The sequence below is a fragment of the Barbatula barbatula genome, assembly GCF_947034865.1.
Source record: "Barbatula barbatula genome assembly, chromosome: 16".
NCBI classification, from domain to species: domain Eukaryota; kingdom Metazoa; phylum Chordata; class Actinopteri; order Cypriniformes; family Nemacheilidae; genus Barbatula; species Barbatula barbatula.
In genome coordinates, this window is record NC_136779.1 from 21,963,155 (window position 1) to 21,986,469 (window position 23,315).

The window sequence follows — 23,315 nt, forward strand, 5'->3', positions numbered from 1 at the left end:
AGGTAACCGCAGGGTAGAGGAAGAGGAAACGCGCTTGGTAGAGCTGTTTGTCCGTTTAGGGCTGTTGTACAAAACATGGCGGCGATTCAATGATCTGCATGTAGATAGAAAAAGCTTATTGTAAGGTCTTACAAACATAACGGTTCATTATGTAAGGTCTTTATACACCTCTGAAGAAATTGTTTTGTATATTATATTGTATTTCTATCAAAAGATCATCCTTTAACTCTGCTGATGGTGTCATAGAGATATTGCATCATTCATCTTTATGATCAGAAGACTTGCTGTATATTTTCAGCTGTGACAGAGTCTTACCCCATCTGGTTTGCCATCCGATGCGGTGACCATTAGTGTGTAGTGATCCGTGATCTCTCTGTCCAGCGTCTTCGCCAGCAACAACAGTCCAGACCTGCAAGTTCAGACAGTGTTATAAAGACAATTTTATTAAAGACAGCTTTACTATTACAACAGATCCAGAGGAAAGCAATCGGGGGAGAGAGCCGCAGGAGTCCACATTCAAACTGAAACAAAACTATATGACGAGCCACAGCCAATATTATTTTCTGCTGATATTACTTCATCAAAATGTCGACTGGATGAGACCGTGTGCTGTCAAATGAAATGGGCAGGCCCTGTTATACTACTTGTATTTCCGGCACACCCCACGGTGCAACACGATCTCACCATCCAACTTGGTAATACCACAATCACTGCATCCAGAACAGCCAGGAACCTCTGAGTCATATTTGATGACCAGCTGTCCTTCAATGATCATATTGCAAAGACAATTTAACATTAGAAAGCTTGGACCTCACTGAGAATGCAGCACAACTCCTTGTCCAGGCCCTGGTCATCTCAAGGTTGGACTACTGCAATGCTCTCCTTGCTGGTCTTCCTGCAAAGGCTATCAAACCACTTCAGCTGGTTCAAAACGCAACAGCACGCCTCATCTTCCAACAGCCCAAAAGGGTTCATGTGACCCCCCTTTTCATCTCTCTCCACTGGCTACCGGTTGAAGCCCGGATCAGATACTAGTCACTGATGTTTGCCTACAGGACGATCACTGGATCTGCGCCGGCATACTTTCACACCCTACTACACCCCATCAAGAACCTTCACACACTAATACACTCTTACACCCCATCAAGAATCCTGCGTTCAGCAAACGAGTGGCGCCTTGTAAAGCCTTCTCGTGAGGGCACTAAATCCCTTTTCCGCTCCACAACTCCTATCTGGTGGAACATTCTTCCCAATGCGGTCTGGTCAACCACATCTCTCACAACCTTCAAAAAACGACTTAAAACACACCTCTTCAGCGAATACTTGACAGAAAAACATTCACTAACCCTCACTCTTTCTCACAACAGGTATTGTTCTGGCTTTTGTTGAAACTAGGACCTTTGTATCAGCACCTATTGTATTATTACTACTGTATGACATATCACTTTATTGATTCCTGAACTCTCTGTAAATCGCTTTGGATAAAAGCGTCTGTTAAATGACTAAATGAAAATATATTCATCCCTTATGAAATCTTCAGCAAGTCTTGTGTGACTGTGAAATGCTGAGGATGTTTTACATGTGTACATTACAATCACATTCTTTGTTGGTGGGCAACAGCGGACGTGACTGAATCATTGTGTTCCATTCAAATGAGTGAAAAGTTAATCTTGACATTATAAACCTTTTGATCTGAAGATTTTTGAATATCTATACATTTGTGTCTGTTTTCTAAATGCAATTGGGCAAACCTATTTGTTTCTTCCATGTTAAAACTAAAACTGTTTGTTATACATTTCAAAAGCACTTCATAGTGAAACCAGAAGTTGCTTGATACTGTAAAACGACAACTGAAGAGATCATTTCTACACATTGTGAAGAGAGTTACTAAAAATGATCCAATGTAACATTGTTTAGATTTATTCTGATTGTTTTATATAATTCCCACAGTTACATTTGTGTTATTTCATTACTTGGTTGAGTTTACCATTCTCTAATTCTTATGTGAAATTTCATTACTTGATTTCGAAAAAAAATCTAAAAGAAATTACTTTGAACATTTTGATTTATCTGGCATTAAAAGTCATAATGGTACATGAGTCTGAGGTTTAGATGGCTGACCCGGCTCACACGCTCTCCACATGAACCTGATGCGGTTGGTGAGCGGCTATCTGACCTCAACTAATGAGAAAATCTAAACGCCATTTAAAACTCTTTCATTTCTTTTACTCCAGAATCTATCAGAGTAGAATCTATTCTGAGCTTTAAAATTCCATTTTGCTGACTGTATGAAAGGAAAAGTCTAAACGTCCAGCCTCCATGAAACTGCTTTTTAAACATATACGTTATTCAAGATCCTCATTCAGCCCGCAGCAATACTTAATCCCCCGACAGACGGACAGCTCGATCAGGAACTCTGTGGGGAGCAGAAGGAGGATTGGATGGAAAGGAGTCGTAACACTGAGAGAAGCGCAGGTAGTCACAGTCATTCTCCTCATTATTAAAGACACAGTACGAGTTCATTAAAAATGCATCTTATTTGTTATATTCTTCATGGAGGATTCAGAGCAGGATCAGATGCTTTACTTTGGACTTTGATTAAAACCCTGAACACTTCAGACTAAAACACATTTTGCTAAATGTTTTACTAAAGAGAGAGAGAGAGAGAGAGAGAGAGAGGGGGGGGGTGGCTGAAAATATTACAATCAGTGATTGAAGCGATTGCTCTCTATGGCAGTGACGTGTGGGGTCCGCTGACAAACCCAAATCAACATCTAATTGAGAGCCCGCATACAGAACTCTGTAAAAATATCTTACAAGTGTACCGACACACAACAAATAATGCATTCAGGGCAGAATTAAGCAAATATCCACTGGTCCATAAGATAGAAAAAAAGGGCGATAAAAAAAAACAACAAAGTTAAATGCAACGTTATATGGCCCTTAAAAGAGAATACAGTATAGCCGACTATCTGCACACAGTGACAGATCAAAAAGTAAGAGCCACATTGACAAGATCTAGTCTCAGAGGACACACTGTCAACAAAATTGAGACGGAACTCCGCATCCTAACAGAATGCGCAGAATATACGGATATACGGACAATGTTTTACGGAAAAATCTAAATCACTATTTGTACGCAGCCCAGCTGAAAATGCTTTGGCAATACGAATGTACATTTGGTCATGACACCAAAGCACACTTCAATTAAAAAATAAAATTGAGAGAGAGAGACAGAGAGAGATGTTGATACTCGGTTGACCCTATGTGGTTTACTTGCTTCACTGAGAGCTAAATCAAAATAATGTACCTACATTTAGCTCTCAAGATTTTGATGTACAGTACTAAAGCTGATTAAGACCATTGGTGAAAAAACTGTAACTGTTTTTTTTAACTAAGGAATATTTGTATCAAACATTATTAATTATGTATCATGTTTGTGTCCAAATATTATCAGTGCATGTCAAAACGACATTACCGACCATAACCATATACAATACTACAGCACCTATTAATCTTAGTGAATGTTACATTTCAAGAATCAAAAGTTGTAATGCGTTAGTAAATTCACAATAAATACCAAAGAATTCTCAGTACAATGACTGTAATTTATTAACAATAATTAATAAATGCTTTAAAATCAATTACTCATTGTATGTTTATGTTAGACAATGCAGATAGGAAAGAGGGATTGTAAATTGTTATTCTTTTTCACTCAAATGAATGTCGAGAAACAAAAGCTAAACAAACTGTTTCCACATAAACATATTTCTTGGGAAAGGCAAGTGTTTTCAGACTGAGCTTACGTTTGTGAGACTTCAAAGACGGTGTCTGGATCTCCGCTCAGGATGGTGTATGTAATAGGGTCTCTTTCACGGTCTGTTGCCTGTAGATTACAGACAATACTAATTCAATTATGCTCTGGAAAACTGGAAAACCATTGACAGCAAAAGACAACACAAACTTACTTCCTCACAACATATGAGAAATATTACATTCTAGCATTCAATGCACATCACAGTTACAGTATAACATTACTGACTACCTATGTGCTGTGTGAGAGAATGGGTGATGATGGATGATGTGGAGATGATGAGTGTTTGAGATGATGGGTGATGTGGAGATGATGAGTGTTTGAGATGATGGGTGATGTGGAGATGATCAGTGTTTGAGATGATGGGTGATGTGGAGATGATGAGTGTTTGAGATGATGGGTGATGTGGAGATGATGGGTGATGTGGAGATGATGAGTGGTGAAGATGATGGGTGATGTGGAGATGATGAGTGTTTGAGATGATGGGTGATGTGGAGAAGATGAGTGGTGAAGATGATGGGCGATGTGGAGAAGATGAGTGGTGAAGATGATGGGTGATGTGGAAATAATGAGTGGTGGTTAGCATGTGTGCTGTGAAGATGATGAGTGGTGGAGATGATGGGTGTTGTGGAGACAATAGGTGTTGTGGAGATGATGGGTGTTGTGGAGATGATGGGTGTTGTGGAGACAATAGGTGTTGTGGAGATGATGAGTGTTGTGTAGATGATGGCTGTTTGAAAATTATGAGTGGTGTGGAGATGATGAGTGTTGTGGAGATGATGAGTGATGTGGAGATCATGGGTGATGTGGAGATTATGGGTGTTGTGGAGATGATGAGTGATGGAGACGATGGGTGTTGTGGATACAATGGGTGATGTGGACATTATAGGTGTTGTGGAGATGATGAGTGTTGTGGAGATGAGGGGTAATGTGGATATGATAAGTGGTGGAGATATTGGGTGTTGTGGAGATGATGGGTAATGTTGAGACAGTGGGTGATGTGGAGATGATGAGTAATTCACCTGTAAATTGAGCAGTGTAGCTCCAGTCCTCATGGCCTCACTGATCTCCAGACTGTATATGAGCTGAGGGAAACGGGGAGGACTCTGGTTGTTGGGTGGCAGCACTTCAATATACACTGTAGTGATGGAACTTCAGAAGAAACAACAAACAGAACTTGTATATGTACAAACATTTTTCTGCCCTTTCATTTGGCTTATAAAATGTCTGTCTACTACACTATCTCCAGTTCATCTTTCATAAACACATCAGCGACAACTGGAGCAGATGTAAATTTCAGTCTGCTTCTCAGAAAAAGATCACCGTACAAGAGCTACAGCAAACACTTTTCAATATAACTGAATAAAACAAATCAGCCTCTAACATTTCTGGTATTGAAAAAAGTTATGAGGGAGAGAAAATGATGACAGATCTTTTGATTATTAATTCTGTAAGTGTCTTTTTAGTGCAGTTTTAGGGTCTGAAGCCAAAATCCAGTACCAGCTCAGATCTATACTTACTCATCACATCAGATGATGGCTAACAAAAATAAAAAACGATGGCACCATGTTTTATAACAAACTGTATCAAGGTGCTTATGAACGTGTGTGGAATTAAAGCAGCAGTGAACAGGTTTGGGGTGAGTTTTACGTTTGGAAAGGTTTCAATGCGGGGGATTTGTAAAGATGGATTTGATGCCAACAAACTTTAAAATAAGGGAAAATAACTATCTGGTTCTTACGAGCTGAACCGCCATCTGTCCAATTTCTGTAATAATACACCTGCTGCCTTCTGCTTTAGCATCAAGCCTCCAATAAAACAGAGTTCCGGCTCAGGATTGCTCTCTGGAGGAGAACTTACACTTCTGTCAGCTTCTGTTCGTTCATTCAGCAAACTGAAACTCCTGACGTTTGTTTTTCTCATGATTTTTATATCCTGTTTGAAGATTGACAGATTTGATCACTATGAGCTGCTGTCGTACAGTCGTGCTGCAGTTTTAGGATTATTCAAACATTTTTGAGACAAAAGTTTTGAGACAAGAGATGAGTAAATGTTCATACAGCATTTGCAGACCTGACTCTCTCTCTCTCTCTCTCTCTCTCTCTGGGTTGTATTGATCATGCGGTCAGAAATAATTACAGAGGCCAGTGGCTGTATGAAGGGGAGGAAGAGCCAATTACTGTGAAAAGCTTTTCATTTCTGCTCCTACATGTGTCAGGTGGAAAATATTCTCAGGTATATTTCTGAAACGGAATATCTCCTCATGTGCTACGGTGTAAACCATGTGAAACTGTGAGCTTTAAAGGACGGACACCAGGGCTTAATCCGGATCCCGCTCCTCAGGCGCTAATGGAAAACGTTCATGCTGACCTGTTGCGTCCATATATTGGAAGCGCGTATAATAATTATAATGGCAATAACTATTTCATTTTCATAATGAACAGGCTGTCAAGTTGCTGGACTATTGTGTGCACGTAAGGCACTGTTACGGCAGAACCAATGTATAAATCTCTGTGATGATTTATGGTCAAACTGATGAGGACGTCATTAAATACTCCAAAGTTAACTAGCCTACGTTTAGCTAGTCGTGTACACACTTAAAACAGATCATTGTGCTTTTGCAAAAATATGAAATGATTTGCAATCATTTGTCAGAAATATCAGCCAATAGAGTGTTTCCAAACTAAAATGCAGGTCAGCTGCGGTTTTTACCTTCTCTGTGGGACGGGTCCGTTGTCGGAGGCTCTGATGGTGAGGGCGTAGGAGCGGCCGACGGTCAGGTTGACGCCGGGCACCACAGTGATCAGTCCTGTGCGCTTATCGATGGTGAAGTGTCCCTGATCTCCAGCCAGGATTCTGTAGCTCACCAGCCCGTTGAGACCCTCGTCAGCATCTACGGCTGTCAGCTAAAAATATTTAATACATTGTAATTTCAGAAATGACCTTATTCAGAAATGCTTATTCAAGCTTACTACGGTACTGCTAGGGGAAAGTTTAGATTAAGGATTTCTTTCTATAAATAGATCTTTTTCATCTTCATAATGACATCTAGCATCACACAGCGAAGCTGTGAAACATTCACATGATACATGTAGATTTTTCATTTAACTTCTAACCGCAAACGCAGACACAATTTTATAAAAGGTTTTGGTCGTGATGCAAACGAAATGAATGAAGGATCTAAATGAGTGGATTAATGGTGAAAACAGGAGGAATAATCCATCACCTGTAAGACGGCTTCCCCCGGCTGAATGTCTGTATAAACATTGACGCTGTAGGAGACGTTTGGAAAGGTCGGTGTGTTGTCATTGGCATCGATCACAGTGATGTTAATAGTGGCCGGAGAACTCTGCTGAACCCCATCGGACGCGACCATCTGCCAATGAAGAACAATTTCACATCAGATCAGGTCACGGTCTCGTGGTCAGATAAACAGTGCTGATAATGGTTGACATAAAAAAACATGTTTTTGTACAACTAACTTGGCTTCCAAAGGACTTTACATCTAAGCCAAGTTGTAAAACCAAGTCGTAAACAAAAATCATCTTTATAAATTGTATATGAGGGCACAATGTTATAAAATCCTTCGCATTAGACACAACCTGCATACATCAACATGGCCCTAAAGACGAACTTAAACCAAAGACCATGGTGCTTATCGGCTGCAAACGCAGGATAAATGAGATTTTTGATCCTCCATTACTCTGGTAAATGAAGTTTATCTTGTACCCGAGCAGATAACAGCATCTTTAAAGAGTCATCTGTATGTGATGTGACACAGCAACATGACCATTGAGACCTAAACACCATCGCTCTCCGTGACAAGACCTTCCGCTTTCAGTTTCTGAATGAATCAGAGCTCGCCGGTCGGCCGAGTGCCAAGAATGTTCGTCCCGTGAGCCACCCGACACATAGCCGCCTCAAAATCAGCATTCACTCAGTCACAGCCCACCGCTGCATTGTGGATGAGAAACACAAGCATACTCAGCGACTCTATCCATTGAAGGATAGCAAAGACCATGTATAGTACACACTAACTAGCAATCTAACTTTGCAAAAAAAGACCACTGACCTTAAAATTGCCTTTCAAAGATATTGTCTGTTTTTATTTATAAATATTAATATATGTTTAAAACAGATGTCTTAGAATGTGACGTCATATCCTGTTGCCCACTGGTCTGTATAAGAAGTGACATTACCAGATCAAGTTTGGAGAAACTCAATTATTAGCCACTGCACCTGTCCATTCCACAATCATTCAAAGAATCTCAAAAAGAAACTCAAGGACGTGTATTTGTAAGTCAAGGTAGTGTGTTAAAGCAACACGTTCAGCGAAGTTTATTCATTCAAGAACTGACCGACGTGATGCTGTTATATTCCTAAATGAATGTTATTATACCACTTGCCTTACTGTATGTCTACAACAAACAAGCAAACTTTCACACGACACTTTTCCGATTTTATGTAAGAAGATATGGTAACACTTTCTATGAAACTATAAAGAGCAACACACAAAAGGTCAGATTGACTAATGTATTGAACCTGGTGAAAGTTTAGTGTGTTCCCTGCTAAATGTTTTGCCGGATATTCTAAATAACTGCATAATGCATTCAAGATTGCCAACCATGTTTTACTAATTTATTGTTTCATTCTTTACGCCATTCCAGCATCTGAGGCTATATTCATGGCAAGAACTAGTCAATCTATACACAAGTCGATATAGAAACACAAGTTAGGGGAGGGACAACTTGGAATCCTGTCGGAGGAAACCGGGGTACCGGAAGAATTGCTACAAAATTGGCCCCAAACATTAAACCACACCTCCTTATCCTTATCCCCGCCCTTTAATGACATGTTAGCCAACCTACAAAGAGATTTAAAGTTTTTTTATTAGTCAAACATTGGCAGTTGTGAGTTTTTTCTCTAGTAGTCACACTGAGAGAGGCGAGATATCTCTGGACACATTTCAGTGTTACTGTTTCTCTGCAAGTTTTTTCAATACAAAAATGTTTAAGGTTATTATTATACACGCAGAAAGAGCATTTAAAGTGATCGTTTTACTTCAGTATTCTGACCAGCCCCGGATTGGCTAATCGGGAGCACCGGGAGAATTCCCGGTGGGCCGGTCAGTTTTTTTGGCAGCGAGGGCCGGTATTGTCATGGCACGGTTGAAATGTGGCTTTCCCTAGGCTGCCTTCACTCACAGCAGCCCTAATCTTTTTATTTATTATTTTATCGCAGCCCCACTCTTTTTTATTTCATATTTATTCGCAGCCCAACTCAGAGCGCAGCCTGCAGGTTAATGATGACGTGATTATCTTTTGACTCCCTGGCCCCGCCCCCGACAGCGCCACTGCAAGTTGCTCAAAATAAAAAACCGTCAGAAATGAAAATGGATGACAGAAAGCGCAAAGGCGGCGCTGAAAAGGCCAGAATAAAAAGCAAGAAAGCTCTGGAAACTGACGCGGCCAAATGTTCTAAGCCGACCACATTTTTTCTCAAAACAAATGAAGACGAGGAGACGGCCGGTAAGCTAACGTTAAGGTATTTAGGAATAGGAGCATTGCAAGATGCTAGCGGCCGTGCAAAACAAAGTTGTCTGCAAACAATTCACATGTCTCAATAGGTGCAAGGTAGCTCATTGTTAGAGCGCCCGTCCCCCATTCGGACCGACGTCGGTTCGAAGCCCGCGTTAATTAATGTTTTAGGGTTGTCCATGTTTCCTTGAAGCTACACTTATGCAGAGGAAAAAAGAGATGAAACAATCATTAGAAATCATTGTGAAAAAAAGTCAGATAACAGTCAAATAGTTTTATTATTTAATTAATGTTCTCATATTTGTAAAAAATATTTGAAGTTGTAAAGCAGACGTTTCATTAAAATAAATTATAGTGTCATTAGACAGTGCAATACATTTTATTTTAATCTTTTGTAATTTATATTTTTTTCCTTATTTCAATGTTTGGATATTTATGAACACTAATTCTTAAAGAAAATAGATTCTGATACTGTCCGGCTATTTACTGTTCTCATAAATCTTCACTGTGAAGCAAAACTTAGGCTACTGTATTTTCACTGAATGACAATGAATTCAAGGCTGTAGAGAACAGTGCGCTATTGCAGACTTAGGTTTTAATTATCATTATTTTAATATAGTCAGTCGTAAACTAAAGTGGGCCGGTCTAAGGCATGAAACTCCAGGGCTGAAAATGAGTCCCAATCCGGCCCTGATTCTGACACATTGCTTGTGATTTTTTCCGCGAATTGAATGGATGTGTAAAAACAGCTTTGAAAGGAAACTAGCTTCAGACTCAGTTGAAGGGGATGAGTTAACGGAAGCTCCGGCCAAGCCGTCTAATTTACGTCATTTGAGATGGAGAGTCATTACAGGGCATTTTCAGATTGTAATTGAAGATTATGAGGGCACATGAATTTTAAAAAGAAATTGACCAACATTGATAATCTATTTACTAGAAACGCTGCAATATTTCATGAAAAAAATAAGAATTGTCATTTTTAATTTCACTGGGACTTTATAGACAGTACGCCTGTATATACAAGTGTGCCAACATGCAGAATTGCAGTACATGTCTTTAAATAACCCAGAGGAACCGTAATGTGTTTCTTTTGTGTGGGTTACAATAGTATGACCCAAACTATCATCATTCTCGCTGAGTACAATTAGACAGCTAGAATGCATGCCAGTGAGTGTATCACAATAATGTCAGTCAGAGATGAACACAACAATGAACGCTTATTTTAACTCGTTCTCCAGTAAAGCAGACACCTCCATGATGCTTTTGTGTGACGTGTGAGAATCAGCCGATGCGACGCGGGTGTTTGTGAGATTTGTGCGGCTGGATGTATTATACTGCGTCTCTCAACAATACTCGCTTAACTAACCTCGGCTATTTTTTGTTTGTGTTCTGCACATCTGCAACGGCTTCAATGTAATGTAGCTAAAAAAACCAAACTTCTGAACTATTAAATGATAAGAACCGCAACAGTTTCTCAGTACCAAACGTTTCCACTCGCATGTAAACAAACGCCACCTGTCCACATTCACATGAAGAAGACATTCTTTACATCACCACATGGCTTGTGCTTTAAGACGGATCTAAATGAACTTAACAGTGTTGTATGGCGTTTTAAAAATAACCCCTGAGCGAGAAAGCCGTGTGAGTTTAGTCCTTGACGTAAACGCTTGAAGCAGCAGTGACAGAGATGAAGTTAAGCAGGTTTGCCAAAGGAAGGTGGCACAGAGCCCTTACCGTCAAGCCATACGTCTGCTGTTCTTCACGGTCCACGGGCCTCAGCAGCGTCAGGTAGCGCGTTATCCCGCTGGGCGTCACCGCGAACATGCTGTTGTAATTGTCCAGGGAGATGTGCACCATGGGATCTTTCGACTGCAGAGGAAATAAATCACCATAAGCGCCTCGTGTCAGAAGGCAAAGACATCAGAACATACAGTAGACTAGCCGGCTATGCAAATGAATTCAGGGATAAACTCACTAAAAATAAGTTATTTCAGTGTAAATATAAGACTCTTGTTCACTATTCACTTACACCGGTTTACTTCGCATTCTCTAAGACACCTTGGCTTTTGATACAAAAGAGTTTTCTTGGCAGATGCTTTTATCCATTACATTATCCTATATATTTATACACAGGTATCTGCAATCCCCTGGGATCCAACACACAACCTTGCGTTGTTAACACAATGCTCTTACCACTGAGCTACAACAGAATTTGTGTGACATGTCTAGTGATAAAAAGAGCATCAAAACTGAGCCGTGTGATGTTTAAATCATCTGTAAGTTCATTCTTTAACAACTGTAGTTTTCAGTGAATTCACCACCACTACGCCAACAATCCAGCAAGAATGTGCTATTTGAGTGCTATTGTGAAACACCACACACAGTATATGGAGAAACTCTCAAAACAAGGTCATTGCAGCAGACATTGATGTAAATTCATCAGAAGCATTAATATCGAAAGTCTCGTTCACAACCATAACTACAAGGATTAAGCTTGGAAAACATCCTTAACTTGAGACTCCACACCACAACTATACTGATATATCGATATAGTGTGATTTTCTTCAGCTGATGGACAATTAAAGACGAATCAAAATGTATTAGAATTTAAAGCGCTCACACATTTAAAGGGATAGTTCGCCAAAATCATTCTCTCATCATTTACTCACCGTTTCAAACCTGTATACATTGTTCTGCTAAACACTGGAAGAATTTCAGTAAACAAACAGACCCCGACCCCCATTTACTGCCATAGCGGGGAAACTAAATAGTGTGGGAATCAATGGGGGATGAGATCTGTTTGGTTATTCATCCAAATATCTTTGTGTTGAGCAGAACAACTAATTTGTACAGGTTTGAAACAATCTGAGGGCGAGTAAATGATGATAGAATCTCATGCAGAATCTCATCTCAGACGCATGCGCATTACGACTAATTGCAATACCTCTCCAGGCCTACAGGGCCACCTCCATGAATCGATGCTCCCAGGACACGCTTGCCACATGGTGTATAAAACTAATTACTGCAAGAGATGCAATGCGCATGCATGACTTGTGCCTTCAAAATTCTGGCGGAGCACTTCTGAAAATTGCATCACGCGCAAATCAAAACCAAAAGCATTTATTTGGTCAAATTAAGTTTCTAATGATCTAAGAAACGCTAGGTTAACACTTTTAGGTAATGACCATAGAAACATTATGAAGACGATTTCATATCTCACTGAAGATGTCAGCTGTCTCATGTGTGCTTCTCCAATCATGATTGAATCATTATGATAAATTTGCGTCATGTAATGTTGACATACATTTATTGCTGGTACTACCACATGACCTACATTTTGTATGAGCAAATTGCAAACCTCCTATAAGAGAAACGTGAAATAAAATAGTTTATACGGTAATTATTAGAGGTGATGATAAGCCATTTTCACAGTGTTTTTGTTGTTGAGTTTCAGATGTTCCTGACAAACGCCTGCGTTGAAAAGTGATTACAATTCAAGCCTGAGCTCAGAATTCTGCAGATTTCTCACATATGGAGAATTCATGGTCAATTTCATGGCAAACTGAATGTTATTATATGTAGTGCTAATGACATTATGATGAGTATCTTCATGACTTTTTGTTGCTAATACTGTTCAATAAATGAACATTTGCTAATGCTTTTGCATTTGCTTATATAACTAACAATTGGCGATGTCTTTTCTAGCGTTTGTAAACCTTTAATTCAATTCAATTCAACTTTATTTATATAGCGCTTTTCACAATTTGCATTGTTCCAAAGCAGCTTTACAGGGGAAAAATAAAAAATAAAAACCCCAAAAAAGGGTAAAACACGCTACATGGTGTTTTATTTAGTATATTAAATTATTCTAGTAAATAATATCTAATGTCAGCATCTCCTGGTGGTTTATTTGGCATATGTTACATTAAGTGAATGCTTGGTTTAAACCTTTAGTGAATATAAATATAGCTATACTATGTTAGTGGATGATGTCCCAGAACTGAACATTGCTAACATTCTTCCAAAAAATGTTCTCTGTGTTCGTTGGAACAAAGAAATGTATACAGGTTTGAGTGAATAAGCAATAACTGCATCAATGACACTACCACAGTTTTTATTTTTTCGGTCTTATTTTCCCACCTTAAAAATACGTTGTCAGTGTGTGCGTCTTTGTCCAGTTGGGTGAAGTGTGCAGTCATTGTGTTTTTTAACACAAAATCCTCACAAAACGTAAAGAACATTCAGTGAAAATAAAACCTTGATATCTTTAATATTGACTGATTAAGTCCAGGTCTAAAATATACGTTTGATGATTAATGCACTGAGCGTCGATATTTAGTTACTTATGGACAGGAGCAGCAACAATAAAGGGGACGTCACCATTGAGAACACAGATCTGCTTCTGTGCATTTGTGGATCAGAGCTGCGGAACAACAGTCTCAAAAGAATCCACATGTGCAAAAGCGTATATCCGCACATGGGATTTTTGTGCATGGAATCACAGTACAGATAAGTATATTTGTGGATTGTAAAAGTATGCATTAGAATGAGTTAATTTGTAAATAGAGCGCGTGTGGATCGGCGTGTATGTGCGGATCTCTCGTGTGCATTCGTGAATCACAGTAGGCGAGACTTGATCTTTTATGTGCATTTGTGGGAGCTTTAGATACCGTTTTCACTCCATACAATAGCCTTTTGTCATACATCAGATTCATTTTCAGTCAGTTTAAAATATAAACGACAATCAATAAGGATGACAGAGAGTAGACACCAGGGAAACATTACACAAACAGCACAAGACGATGACAAACTGAGAGAAAGAGACGAGAGTGTCACACTGCTATCATTTATACCTACAGCCACATCCCCAGCCAACACGTCAAGCATTATTCTACAAACACGCATGAATGCTTTTATCTGTTTTAAGAATAAACCTTCATGTATTGTTTCGTATTTTCTATAATTTATTGTACAGTTCACACAGTAAATCATATATTTGGCTGTTTGTTCTTTATAGATCATTATGTCTTTATAACATGAGAAAAAATAGTTTTGGAATGAATTGAAGGCGAGACCGTTACATGAGGATCTTCATTTTACTGTTTCTTAAAAGGATGGAAAACATCATATCAATCTTTTTTTTATAAAATGTAATTTCCATATAGAGATAACGTTAAAGCTTTAAACGGCATAGACATCCATCATTCAAGTAATCCAAATACTATACGGTAATATATGTGATGATATGTTTATGAAAGAATATATATTCTTTTATTACTTTCATTTAGTTTAATGTACTGTATGTGCATTTTGGCGCTTTTATGGTGGCATTAAGCTACGAAAAACGAGAGAATTTCCATTCTCTGATGAATTAATCTTTGAAGTATGTATCATGCTTTTAAAGTCAATGAAGCAGACATAATTACACTGAACGCTCATAAAGCTCCTCCTCGACAGTCCTGAGACTGTATCTCTGATGCCGTCTGCTATTTAATTTGCTTTTCTGAATGCTTCAAAGAGCAGGAGCTTCAGAGGAACATTTCCCTTCACACACGTCTCACGGGACACGTGAACCTGACTTGAGTTTAAGGGCTCACCTCCTCGATGTCGTTGTCCAGGGCGATGATGACGAGAGGTCTGGAGAGATTGGCACTGCTGGAGATCGTCGTGCCCGGCGGAGCAGACTCAGAGATGAAGCCCTGATAAGTGGCCACCTGGAAATACGGTGCCTGATTGTTCTCATCAAGCACCTCGATGTGGAGATTGGCAAACGCCGGCAGAGGATGTCCGTTATCTTGCTCTGCCTACGGAAAATCACACAACGCAACTGATGACGGACCCACACAACAAGAAGTGCGAATCCACTGCTTTCCTGGATTATGGCGGTTGCTCATACACAAGAAAAGCAACAGATGATTCTCTACGGGCACACAAGGGCTTAACACTATCTACAGACGTGCCCTTTAAAATGAAACAAAGAGAAGAGCTTGTTAATTCTGGTCATTCGCAAACGTCCCCCATTTACACCCGGCACACTTCAAGATCATCACACGGCTGCAAATTCAGTAATGTGATTGTTAGATTTCACAAATTCCTCCCTTACCGGTGACATTATTTAAAAACACTTTCGGCTATACAAAAGTGAAATAATTTGCTAAACAGGGGTCTCTTGATGAAAATGTCATGGATTGATTTGGGAAATTTAAAATCGCACGGTTCACGGCCCCATTTAAAGCTGAAGTGTGTCATTTCCATGTTGGTGTTAAAATACTTTCCTCTAAAAGTCATTTAAAGGCTGATTTACTGTCGTGCTTCCAAACATCTCTGATGTTAGTTTGAGTAGATAGGCCAGCTTCACAAACAGCACCAGCTCATTTAATGACGTTTATATTATCCAAGTTTTACCATTAGTCAGTAATGCTGTGTTCATACCAAACGCAAATTAAGCGATTTGCCCAATTAAATACATACAAAGTCAATGTAGAACGTGAATGCCGCAAACCGGGCGGCGCAAATCTTGTCTTCCGCGCAAGTTAAAAACATTTCTCAGCTTGCGTCACTCACACTAAAATAATGCTGGGATCACACCCAACGCGAACAATCGTGTTCCACGCTCTTTATAACTCACGGGAAAAGTTAGTTATTGTTGACAGATATTTTCTAGTATTTTTTAATTTGGGTTTTGTACAAGTAAACAACACATGAAACCAATCTTTCAATTTTCTTCAAGTACAGCACAGTATCAGAGCTTTTTATTTTCATGTATTTTCATTTTTATCTTGTAGCGCTTTGGATAAAAGGAAGAAAGGAATAGAGCATCTACTATTGTGATTTTGCGATGGAATGTTATTTTTGTAACAGAAAAAATGCTTATTGACTGTAAACCTCGGCTAATTATTCTTTCGTCTGTATTCTTTCTATTCCATTTACATTTAGTCAATTAGCAGACGCTTTTATCCAAAGCAACTTACATTTACAGAGCAATCAGGGATTAGGTGAGATATACACTATCATTTAAATATAATAATAACAGAAGCCCGACTTCACAACGCTCTCAAATGAATCGATCTTGGTTATTATTACCTTGATGACCAGATCAAAATGCTGCTGTTGTTCTCTGCTGATGGGCCGCAGTAGGAGAAGCTCGGCCGTGCTCCCATTCAATGAGAAGTAGTCCGCATATGACGCAGGTTTCCCTGAAAACACGGGACGAGAGAGAGAAACGACAAGATGAATGACTCCCATTCAAGTGTATTGGAAATAATAATTCACAGGGGCATCGTGATTTAGTAACACACTCAGTAGCATATTCATTTTCAAAGCTATACTTCAAACAGAAAGGTAAAGTAACAGCACTAATGCAGTCTCTCTCTCTCTCTCTAATAATAGCCACACATAATATTGAGTCTTCTGTCGACATTTAAAAGCATGAGGTCGCTGTCAAAGCCGACGTTGTTACATATCCCATATTAGAGGTTTAACCATTCCAGGGGCACGCAGGATGTCCACAGCCCGCTGCTCTGCTTCCAGGCTTCATCTCGGAGCCCGGCAGGTGGCCGCACCTCGCCTGAAGCAAAAATGCATTTGACTCCCGCTGAACTCTGCTCTGCTTCCCCGGGAAAAGCACCGTTTCGTCCCCAGCGAGGCCCTGCGTGCCAACAGAGACTGAATATAGACCACGGAGAGCCTGAGGGACACCTACCGATGAGGATGGAGTAGAGGATACCCGGGCGGTCCGACGGAGGCTGAATGTTTCTATCCTGATCCACTGCTTGGATAGGGGGCGTCACATTGACCGGGTTCACACGACTCTGCGTGCAGAAACACACAGTGGTTTATATTAGTTCATTGACATTTTTTTTCCTTTGAAAATATTTTCGAATCTGTGAAAGAAAGACACATAGTAGATGCAAAACTGCAAAAGATATTTTGAGCTATTTTATTGGTTGTAAAAAGATGCAAAATGACTTCCATCTCAACAGACAATTCCATCCATGTAGTTTATACACGGGTTCCCAGAATGCAGTGCAGTTTAAATTAATTATGCCATAACTGTTTAGCCTTTAATTTGGTTGTTTTTGCTGTGTAAATCAATGGGTCTCATTCATATAAGCACATTTGAACTTCTCACGAAAACCTTCTGCCTGATTCACAACACGTTCGTACGCGCATTAATTTGTTCTTAACCTCGTCCTAATGTTAATAAATTTATAGACGCGCTCTCGCAAGTAAATCCAAGTGTGCAGTCGTCTAAATCAGTTCGCACACAGTAAAACACCTTTTATACAGAGTTCTCTTCAGTCGGCTGTAATGAGCTGTTATTTAGAGAACCACCGCAGCTCGAGCTACTGTATAACGCAGCTTTTCTTAATCTTTCACTGTGTATGATCAAATTATTGTAAAAATAAATATACATCTACGCGTAATTATATATATATATATAGAGAGAGAGAGAGAGAGAGAGAGAGACTGGTGATATTTGTGTACGTGTGCTTTCAGCTGTTCCTATCTGCAAGTATGCCTTGTGTGAAAGTTTGAGTGAATCATGATTTGTACAAACTTGTGCGTACGCATGCTTAGTGAATGAGACCCATTGTTGGATAAATGTTTTCGAAGTTTGCCACAAAGTTTGCTAATAAACATATTGACATCATTTATCCTTTTTATTCTACTATATATTTAGTAAATCTAACAAATTTTAATTAAACATAAAATTGCATGCGACATTTTTTTACCACAAAAATTTCGGATTGCATCTTTAAAACAAGGAAAAAACAATCTGACAACGGGTTTGACAAACTTACAAAATGTAACATTTGAAAATAAATTATGCTTAAATGATGCTCATTATTCAGTTTGGTGGATGTATGAATCTTTGACAAAATGTTCAATAATATTTCATTTCTAAGTCAGTTTAAATGAAACCAGAAATAAATAAATGTAGCATATACCTCTAAAATCCTTTCTTATTGATTAATAAAAAATGCAAAACTGTTAAATCATAGAAAAAATGATTTTCACTGTGAAGACTAACACGTGCTTAAAGTGCAGTTGTTTCGCTGCGCCTGCACAGCATCACATCTGCTCAACACGTGTGGCGAACGCCAGGGCTCAGAAGAAAGCAGATGTCGAGGGGAGATGCAACGTAAGCATCGCATGTCAACACTGCCATCCATGTTCCCCGCCCACCGCTGCACGTGTGTCTGCGAGAATCAAGGCCGTCTTTCCTCTCTGCCGTTTATGAGCTTTGGAGACGTGTCGAACACGTCTCCTGAGCCCGAGGGGGAAGTAATTCTCTCGCTGTCTCAGACAGAACATCAGCACTCAGTAAATAAGCTCATCTTTAATTCAAGACCTCTCACTGTTACAGCGAGTGACGGAGGTGAACCCGTAAGTCAGCAGAGATCCAGACATCTTTAGGACCACGAGACCATTTGTCCATTTGGGCGGGATGATGCTGTGACAGACACAGACACACTGTACAATAAATGAAGAATGAGGCGTAAAAAAGGACTGAGTGTTATTCATTAACAGTCTTTTGCATAACTGAGATTATTAGAACAAATAATGACGTAACGTAACAATCAACAACATGAAAGTAAATCATGATTTTCAGTTTCGTTCCTTTAACATGTGGATTCCAAACAGTAAAATGTGTGTCACGTCACAGTGATGCGTTTCTTAGCAGAACGAGAGACGTTGAAGTGAAGAGGTGAATGAATCAGGGCTGATGATGCAAGCGTACAATATGAAGAGATATAAATAATCACAAATGCCAAGCAGCTATAGGAAGATAAATATCACCGTCCGCATTTCAACATCTCGGCAGCATAAGAACACGGAAGAACGAGGACACACACGGACGCACGCGTGCCTGCGTATTCCTGCGAGAGTTAATAAGCAGTAGTAGAAATGAGCAGCAGGGTGAAGATTTATTTCTCACGGTTGCCCTGTAATTCCCAGCCCCTGTAATTATAATGCCTGTGACGGCGGTAAATCAGTGACTCACTGCCTCTTCACTGCGAACATTACCCATAATACACCTCCAGTCATCCATTATCCACACAGATGCTACATTTGTACAGTCACGGCAGAAATTACTCACAGGGAAATGACTTATTTTACCTAATGTGTTTGATGATATTACTTATGGCATGATGATAAACTAAAGTAGCTCACTACTCATTTCAGTGCGACCTTGAAAAAAGAAACTAGACTTATTACAACATCAGAGATGTCCAGTGTGTTTGGATACTAAAGTCTCCTTGACTGTCAGTCCGTTGCCAGTTCCATTTCAAAATGCAACGGCTGTTTTATATTGCCAATCAAATCGCAAAGAAAGGTGAAAGCCACGCCCACAAAGTAAACCTTCCGGTTCACGGGGACAGAGATAGTTCACCCAAAAATGTATATTACGTCATCATTTAATCAACCTCTTGTCATTTCTAAACTTTACAACTTTTTTCTTCTTCCGCAGAACACGAAAGAAGATATTTTGTAGAAAATTGGTAACCTGAACAGCACTGGACACCATTAACTTCTATTGTGTGGACACAAAACCAATGCAAGTGAATGGGGGCCAGTTAACAAGAGTCATCTTTTGTGTTCAGTGGAAGAAAAGAAATTTACTCTTAAGTGTGTCAACATCACATTTTTGAAACTGCAATTCTTCACTTTTGCATCTCTGTCGCCATCTCTCAGGCTTCAGTGGTAAGAGCATTGCGCTAACAACGCAAGGTTGTGGGTTGGATCCCAAGGGATTGCAGATACCTATGTAAAATGTATAGGAGCATCACCTGCAGCTGAACCCGGCCAAGACAGAACGGGGACCCCACGGTCCAACAAAATCTACATTTACATTTAGCAGACGCTTTTATCAAAAGCGACTTACAGATGAGGAAACATTGGAAGCAATTATAACAACATAGGCAACAAAATACATAAGTGTATCAAACTAGTCCATTAAAGCCTAGCACAGTATACAAATCTAAGAATAGTGAGGTTAGTAAGTTATTTTTTTTTTTTAAAGAAGGAAAGGGAAGAGAATTAGGAAAAATCAATCAGCGAAGTGTTGACGGAAGAGATGCGTTTTTAGGTGTTTTTTAAAGATGAACTTGTAGCAGCTGGTAGATCATTCCACCAATGTGGAACAGATCCAGAGAAGGTACGCAAGAGTGACTTTTTTCCTTTTTGGGATGGTACCACTGGTCGTTGTTCCTTTGCAGACCGCAGTGATCTGGCAGGAACATAGATCTGCATTAGCGAGTAGAGATACGATGGTGCAGATCCGGTGTTGGTCTTGTAGGCCAGGAGCATAGCTTTGAACTTTATGCGGGCGGCAACAGGGAGCCAGTGTAACCTGATGAAGAGCGGAGTTACATGCGCTCTCTTTGGTTCATTGAAGACCACTCTTGCTGCCGCATTCTGGATCATCTGGAGAGGTTTGATTGTGCAAGCAGGAAGTCCAGCCAGAAGCGCATTGCAATAATCCAGTTTGGACAGGACAAGAGCCTGGACTAGGACTGGCGTAGAGTGCTCCGATAGGAAAGGTCTAATTTTTCTAATGTTGTAGAGGATGAATCTAAAGGACCGGGTGGTCCTGGCAACATGACTTGTGAGGTTAAGCCGATCATCGATTACCACCCCCAGGTTTCTGGCTGTGCTGGACGGTGTAATCGTTGATGAGCCTAGTTGAATGGCAAGGTTGAGGTGAATCTTTGGGTTGGCTGGGATCACAAGCAGTTCCGTTTTTGCAAGGTTTAGCTGCAGGTGATGATCCTTCATCCAAAGCGAGATGTCACTCAGGCATGCCGCGATGCGAGCAGTGACCGTCAGATGACGTGAAATGACAAGTAGAGTTGTGTGTCGTCGGCATAGCAGTGATAGAAGAAGTCATGCTTCTGAATGGCCGAGCAGAGGGATGTCATGTAAATGGAGAAGAGTCCAAGCACTGTGGCACCCCCGTGCTGAGCTGTTGGGACGCGGAGACCTCATCTCTCCAGGATACTCTGAATGACCTACCCGAGAGGTAGGACTCAAACCATTGCAACGCCATTCCAGAGACACCCATAGCACTGAGAGAAGACAGGAGGATGTGATGATTGGCAGTGTCAAAGGCAGCAGACAGATCCAGTAGGATGAGCACAGATGACATGAATGATGCTTTTGCTAGTGTCAGGGCTTCGATGACTGAGAGCAGTGCAGTCTCTGTGGAATTACCGGTCTTGAAACCAGACTGATTGCTGTCCAGGAGGTTGTTTTGCATGAGAAAGGAGGAGAGCTGGTTGAACACAACTCGCTCCAGGGCTTTGGCGATGAAGGGAAGAAGGGAGACAGGCCTGTAGTTTATTTTCACCAAATAAGTCATGGATTGCAAGTGTATTTATGAATGCAAAAAAATAGTAATGTAATGTCTGAATTGAGTAATGTCTTGTTTCGGTCATGAATAAATGGTAACATGCTGCTATGACTTCACCCTTGCAGACTCCCAGCAAGTGGTCAAGGACGGCCATTTTGTGTTAATTCATTTACAACACTTTAGTCAAAACTTAAGAATTAATCTTACACTTTACTGAAAGTTGCTTTTAGCTTCTTTATAAAACTCATATACTCAAAAGTCCTACTTCTTACAAAGAATTTGGTTGAACACAGAGAAAGATATTTGGATGAACGCTTGTAAATAAACAGTTCTTGGACCCCAATGACTCCCATAGTAGGACAAAGGACAATAGTAGTCAAGATTTCCCCAGAACTGTTTTCTGTCCAACATTCTTCAAAATATCTTCTTTAGTGTCAAAATTATGATCTAAAAGAACCCGTTTTTCAGCTTTTTGGATGCACGATAAGTTTTTAGTTTGCATGTGTTTCAATTAATTGTCACTTCTGATGTTTTTCCAATGTTTATGTTTATTTTGTTCAGAATAGCAACATATAGAAATCAATGTATAGAAGTTGAGTGTGTATTGCACGCTGTTGTAACAGTGTAAATGTTTAGAATTAAAGCTTCATGACTATGATATACTATCATAAACACTTTTGACGCATCTGCAGCAGGCATGTATTTTGACATTATGCGTGATGCACATAGGTTCACGTGACTTGCTGAACACGTATTTGGACATGACGCACCACACACATGACTGACTAAATCCATGTTTCGCCAAACTTCACACTCACATTACTGTTTCCCCTGAAGAGAAGTCACGGATCGCCACTGGTCATGGGCATACCTGTCATTTATATAGATCAGTGATGCACAGACACAAACAAAACACACAGCAATCCAAACTAAATACAGCCGGAGAGACGGTCCACACCAGGTGACCTGCCACACCATTACAGCTTTTAAAATCAAACTACAACCACAAAATGACTTCACAGCAACAAATTCAGAAATCCTCATTTCAGCTAACAAATCACAATGAAAATTTCACGAAATGATCCTTATCAGACCAAAAGCAGATTGAGTTCTCTGAATGGCGATCCATCAGTAAAATGAAACAGTAGCAGATGCTGCACCTTGAAGATAAAATATACGGCCAAGACGCATGACTACACCTGTTTTCTTTAGGATTCAGGTTGAATTAAAAGATCAGATTTCTTGTGTAACCAATCAGAAGAACTTTCTCTCCATCAATCAAGTTGGACATTTACAGAGCAGAAACCAGAAGAATCACAAAAAACGATGTACACAGCTTCTGTAACATTGATAATGGACGTCCAGTGTATGAAATGCATATGGTGAAAGCAGATGATCAAATTAATGTCATTACAGAATTTATGAAACGCCTCAGGATCACAACACCTACTGCTTTTCCCGCTCACAGCGGTGAAATGAGGAAAACCCATTAGAGCAACATCAGCCGGACGCGTGCAATAATGGCTGAGCTGAAATGGGCAGTAGAGACTGAAAACAGCTATTCATTTTTGCACTTCCAGTTCTCCCTTTGTGATATTTATACTGT

At 39.9% G+C, this 23,315-nt stretch overlaps 1 protein-coding gene across 1 annotated transcript in view; it reads right to left on the reverse strand.

Annotated features, from left to right (window-relative positions):
• The window catches only part of pcdh15b (protocadherin-related 15b), a 107,862-nt gene that overhangs the window by 49,121 nt on the left and 35,426 nt on the right, over positions 1-23,315 (reverse strand). Inside the window, exons 10-18 of the mRNA XM_079476216.1 lie at positions 17,054-17,162; positions 16,435-16,547; positions 14,949-15,155; positions 11,086-11,220; positions 7,041-7,190; positions 6,527-6,720; positions 4,837-4,966; positions 3,807-3,886; positions 316-409 (exon numbers count right to left, since the gene is read on the reverse strand). Coding sequence (XP_079332342.1) covers positions 316-409; positions 3,807-3,886; positions 4,837-4,966; positions 6,527-6,720; positions 7,041-7,190; positions 11,086-11,220; positions 14,949-15,155; positions 16,435-16,547; positions 17,054-17,162 — 1,212 coding nt within the window. The remainder of the gene's footprint in view (positions 1-315; positions 410-3,806; positions 3,887-4,836; positions 4,967-6,526; positions 6,721-7,040; positions 7,191-11,085; positions 11,221-14,948; positions 15,156-16,434; positions 16,548-17,053; positions 17,163-23,315) is intronic.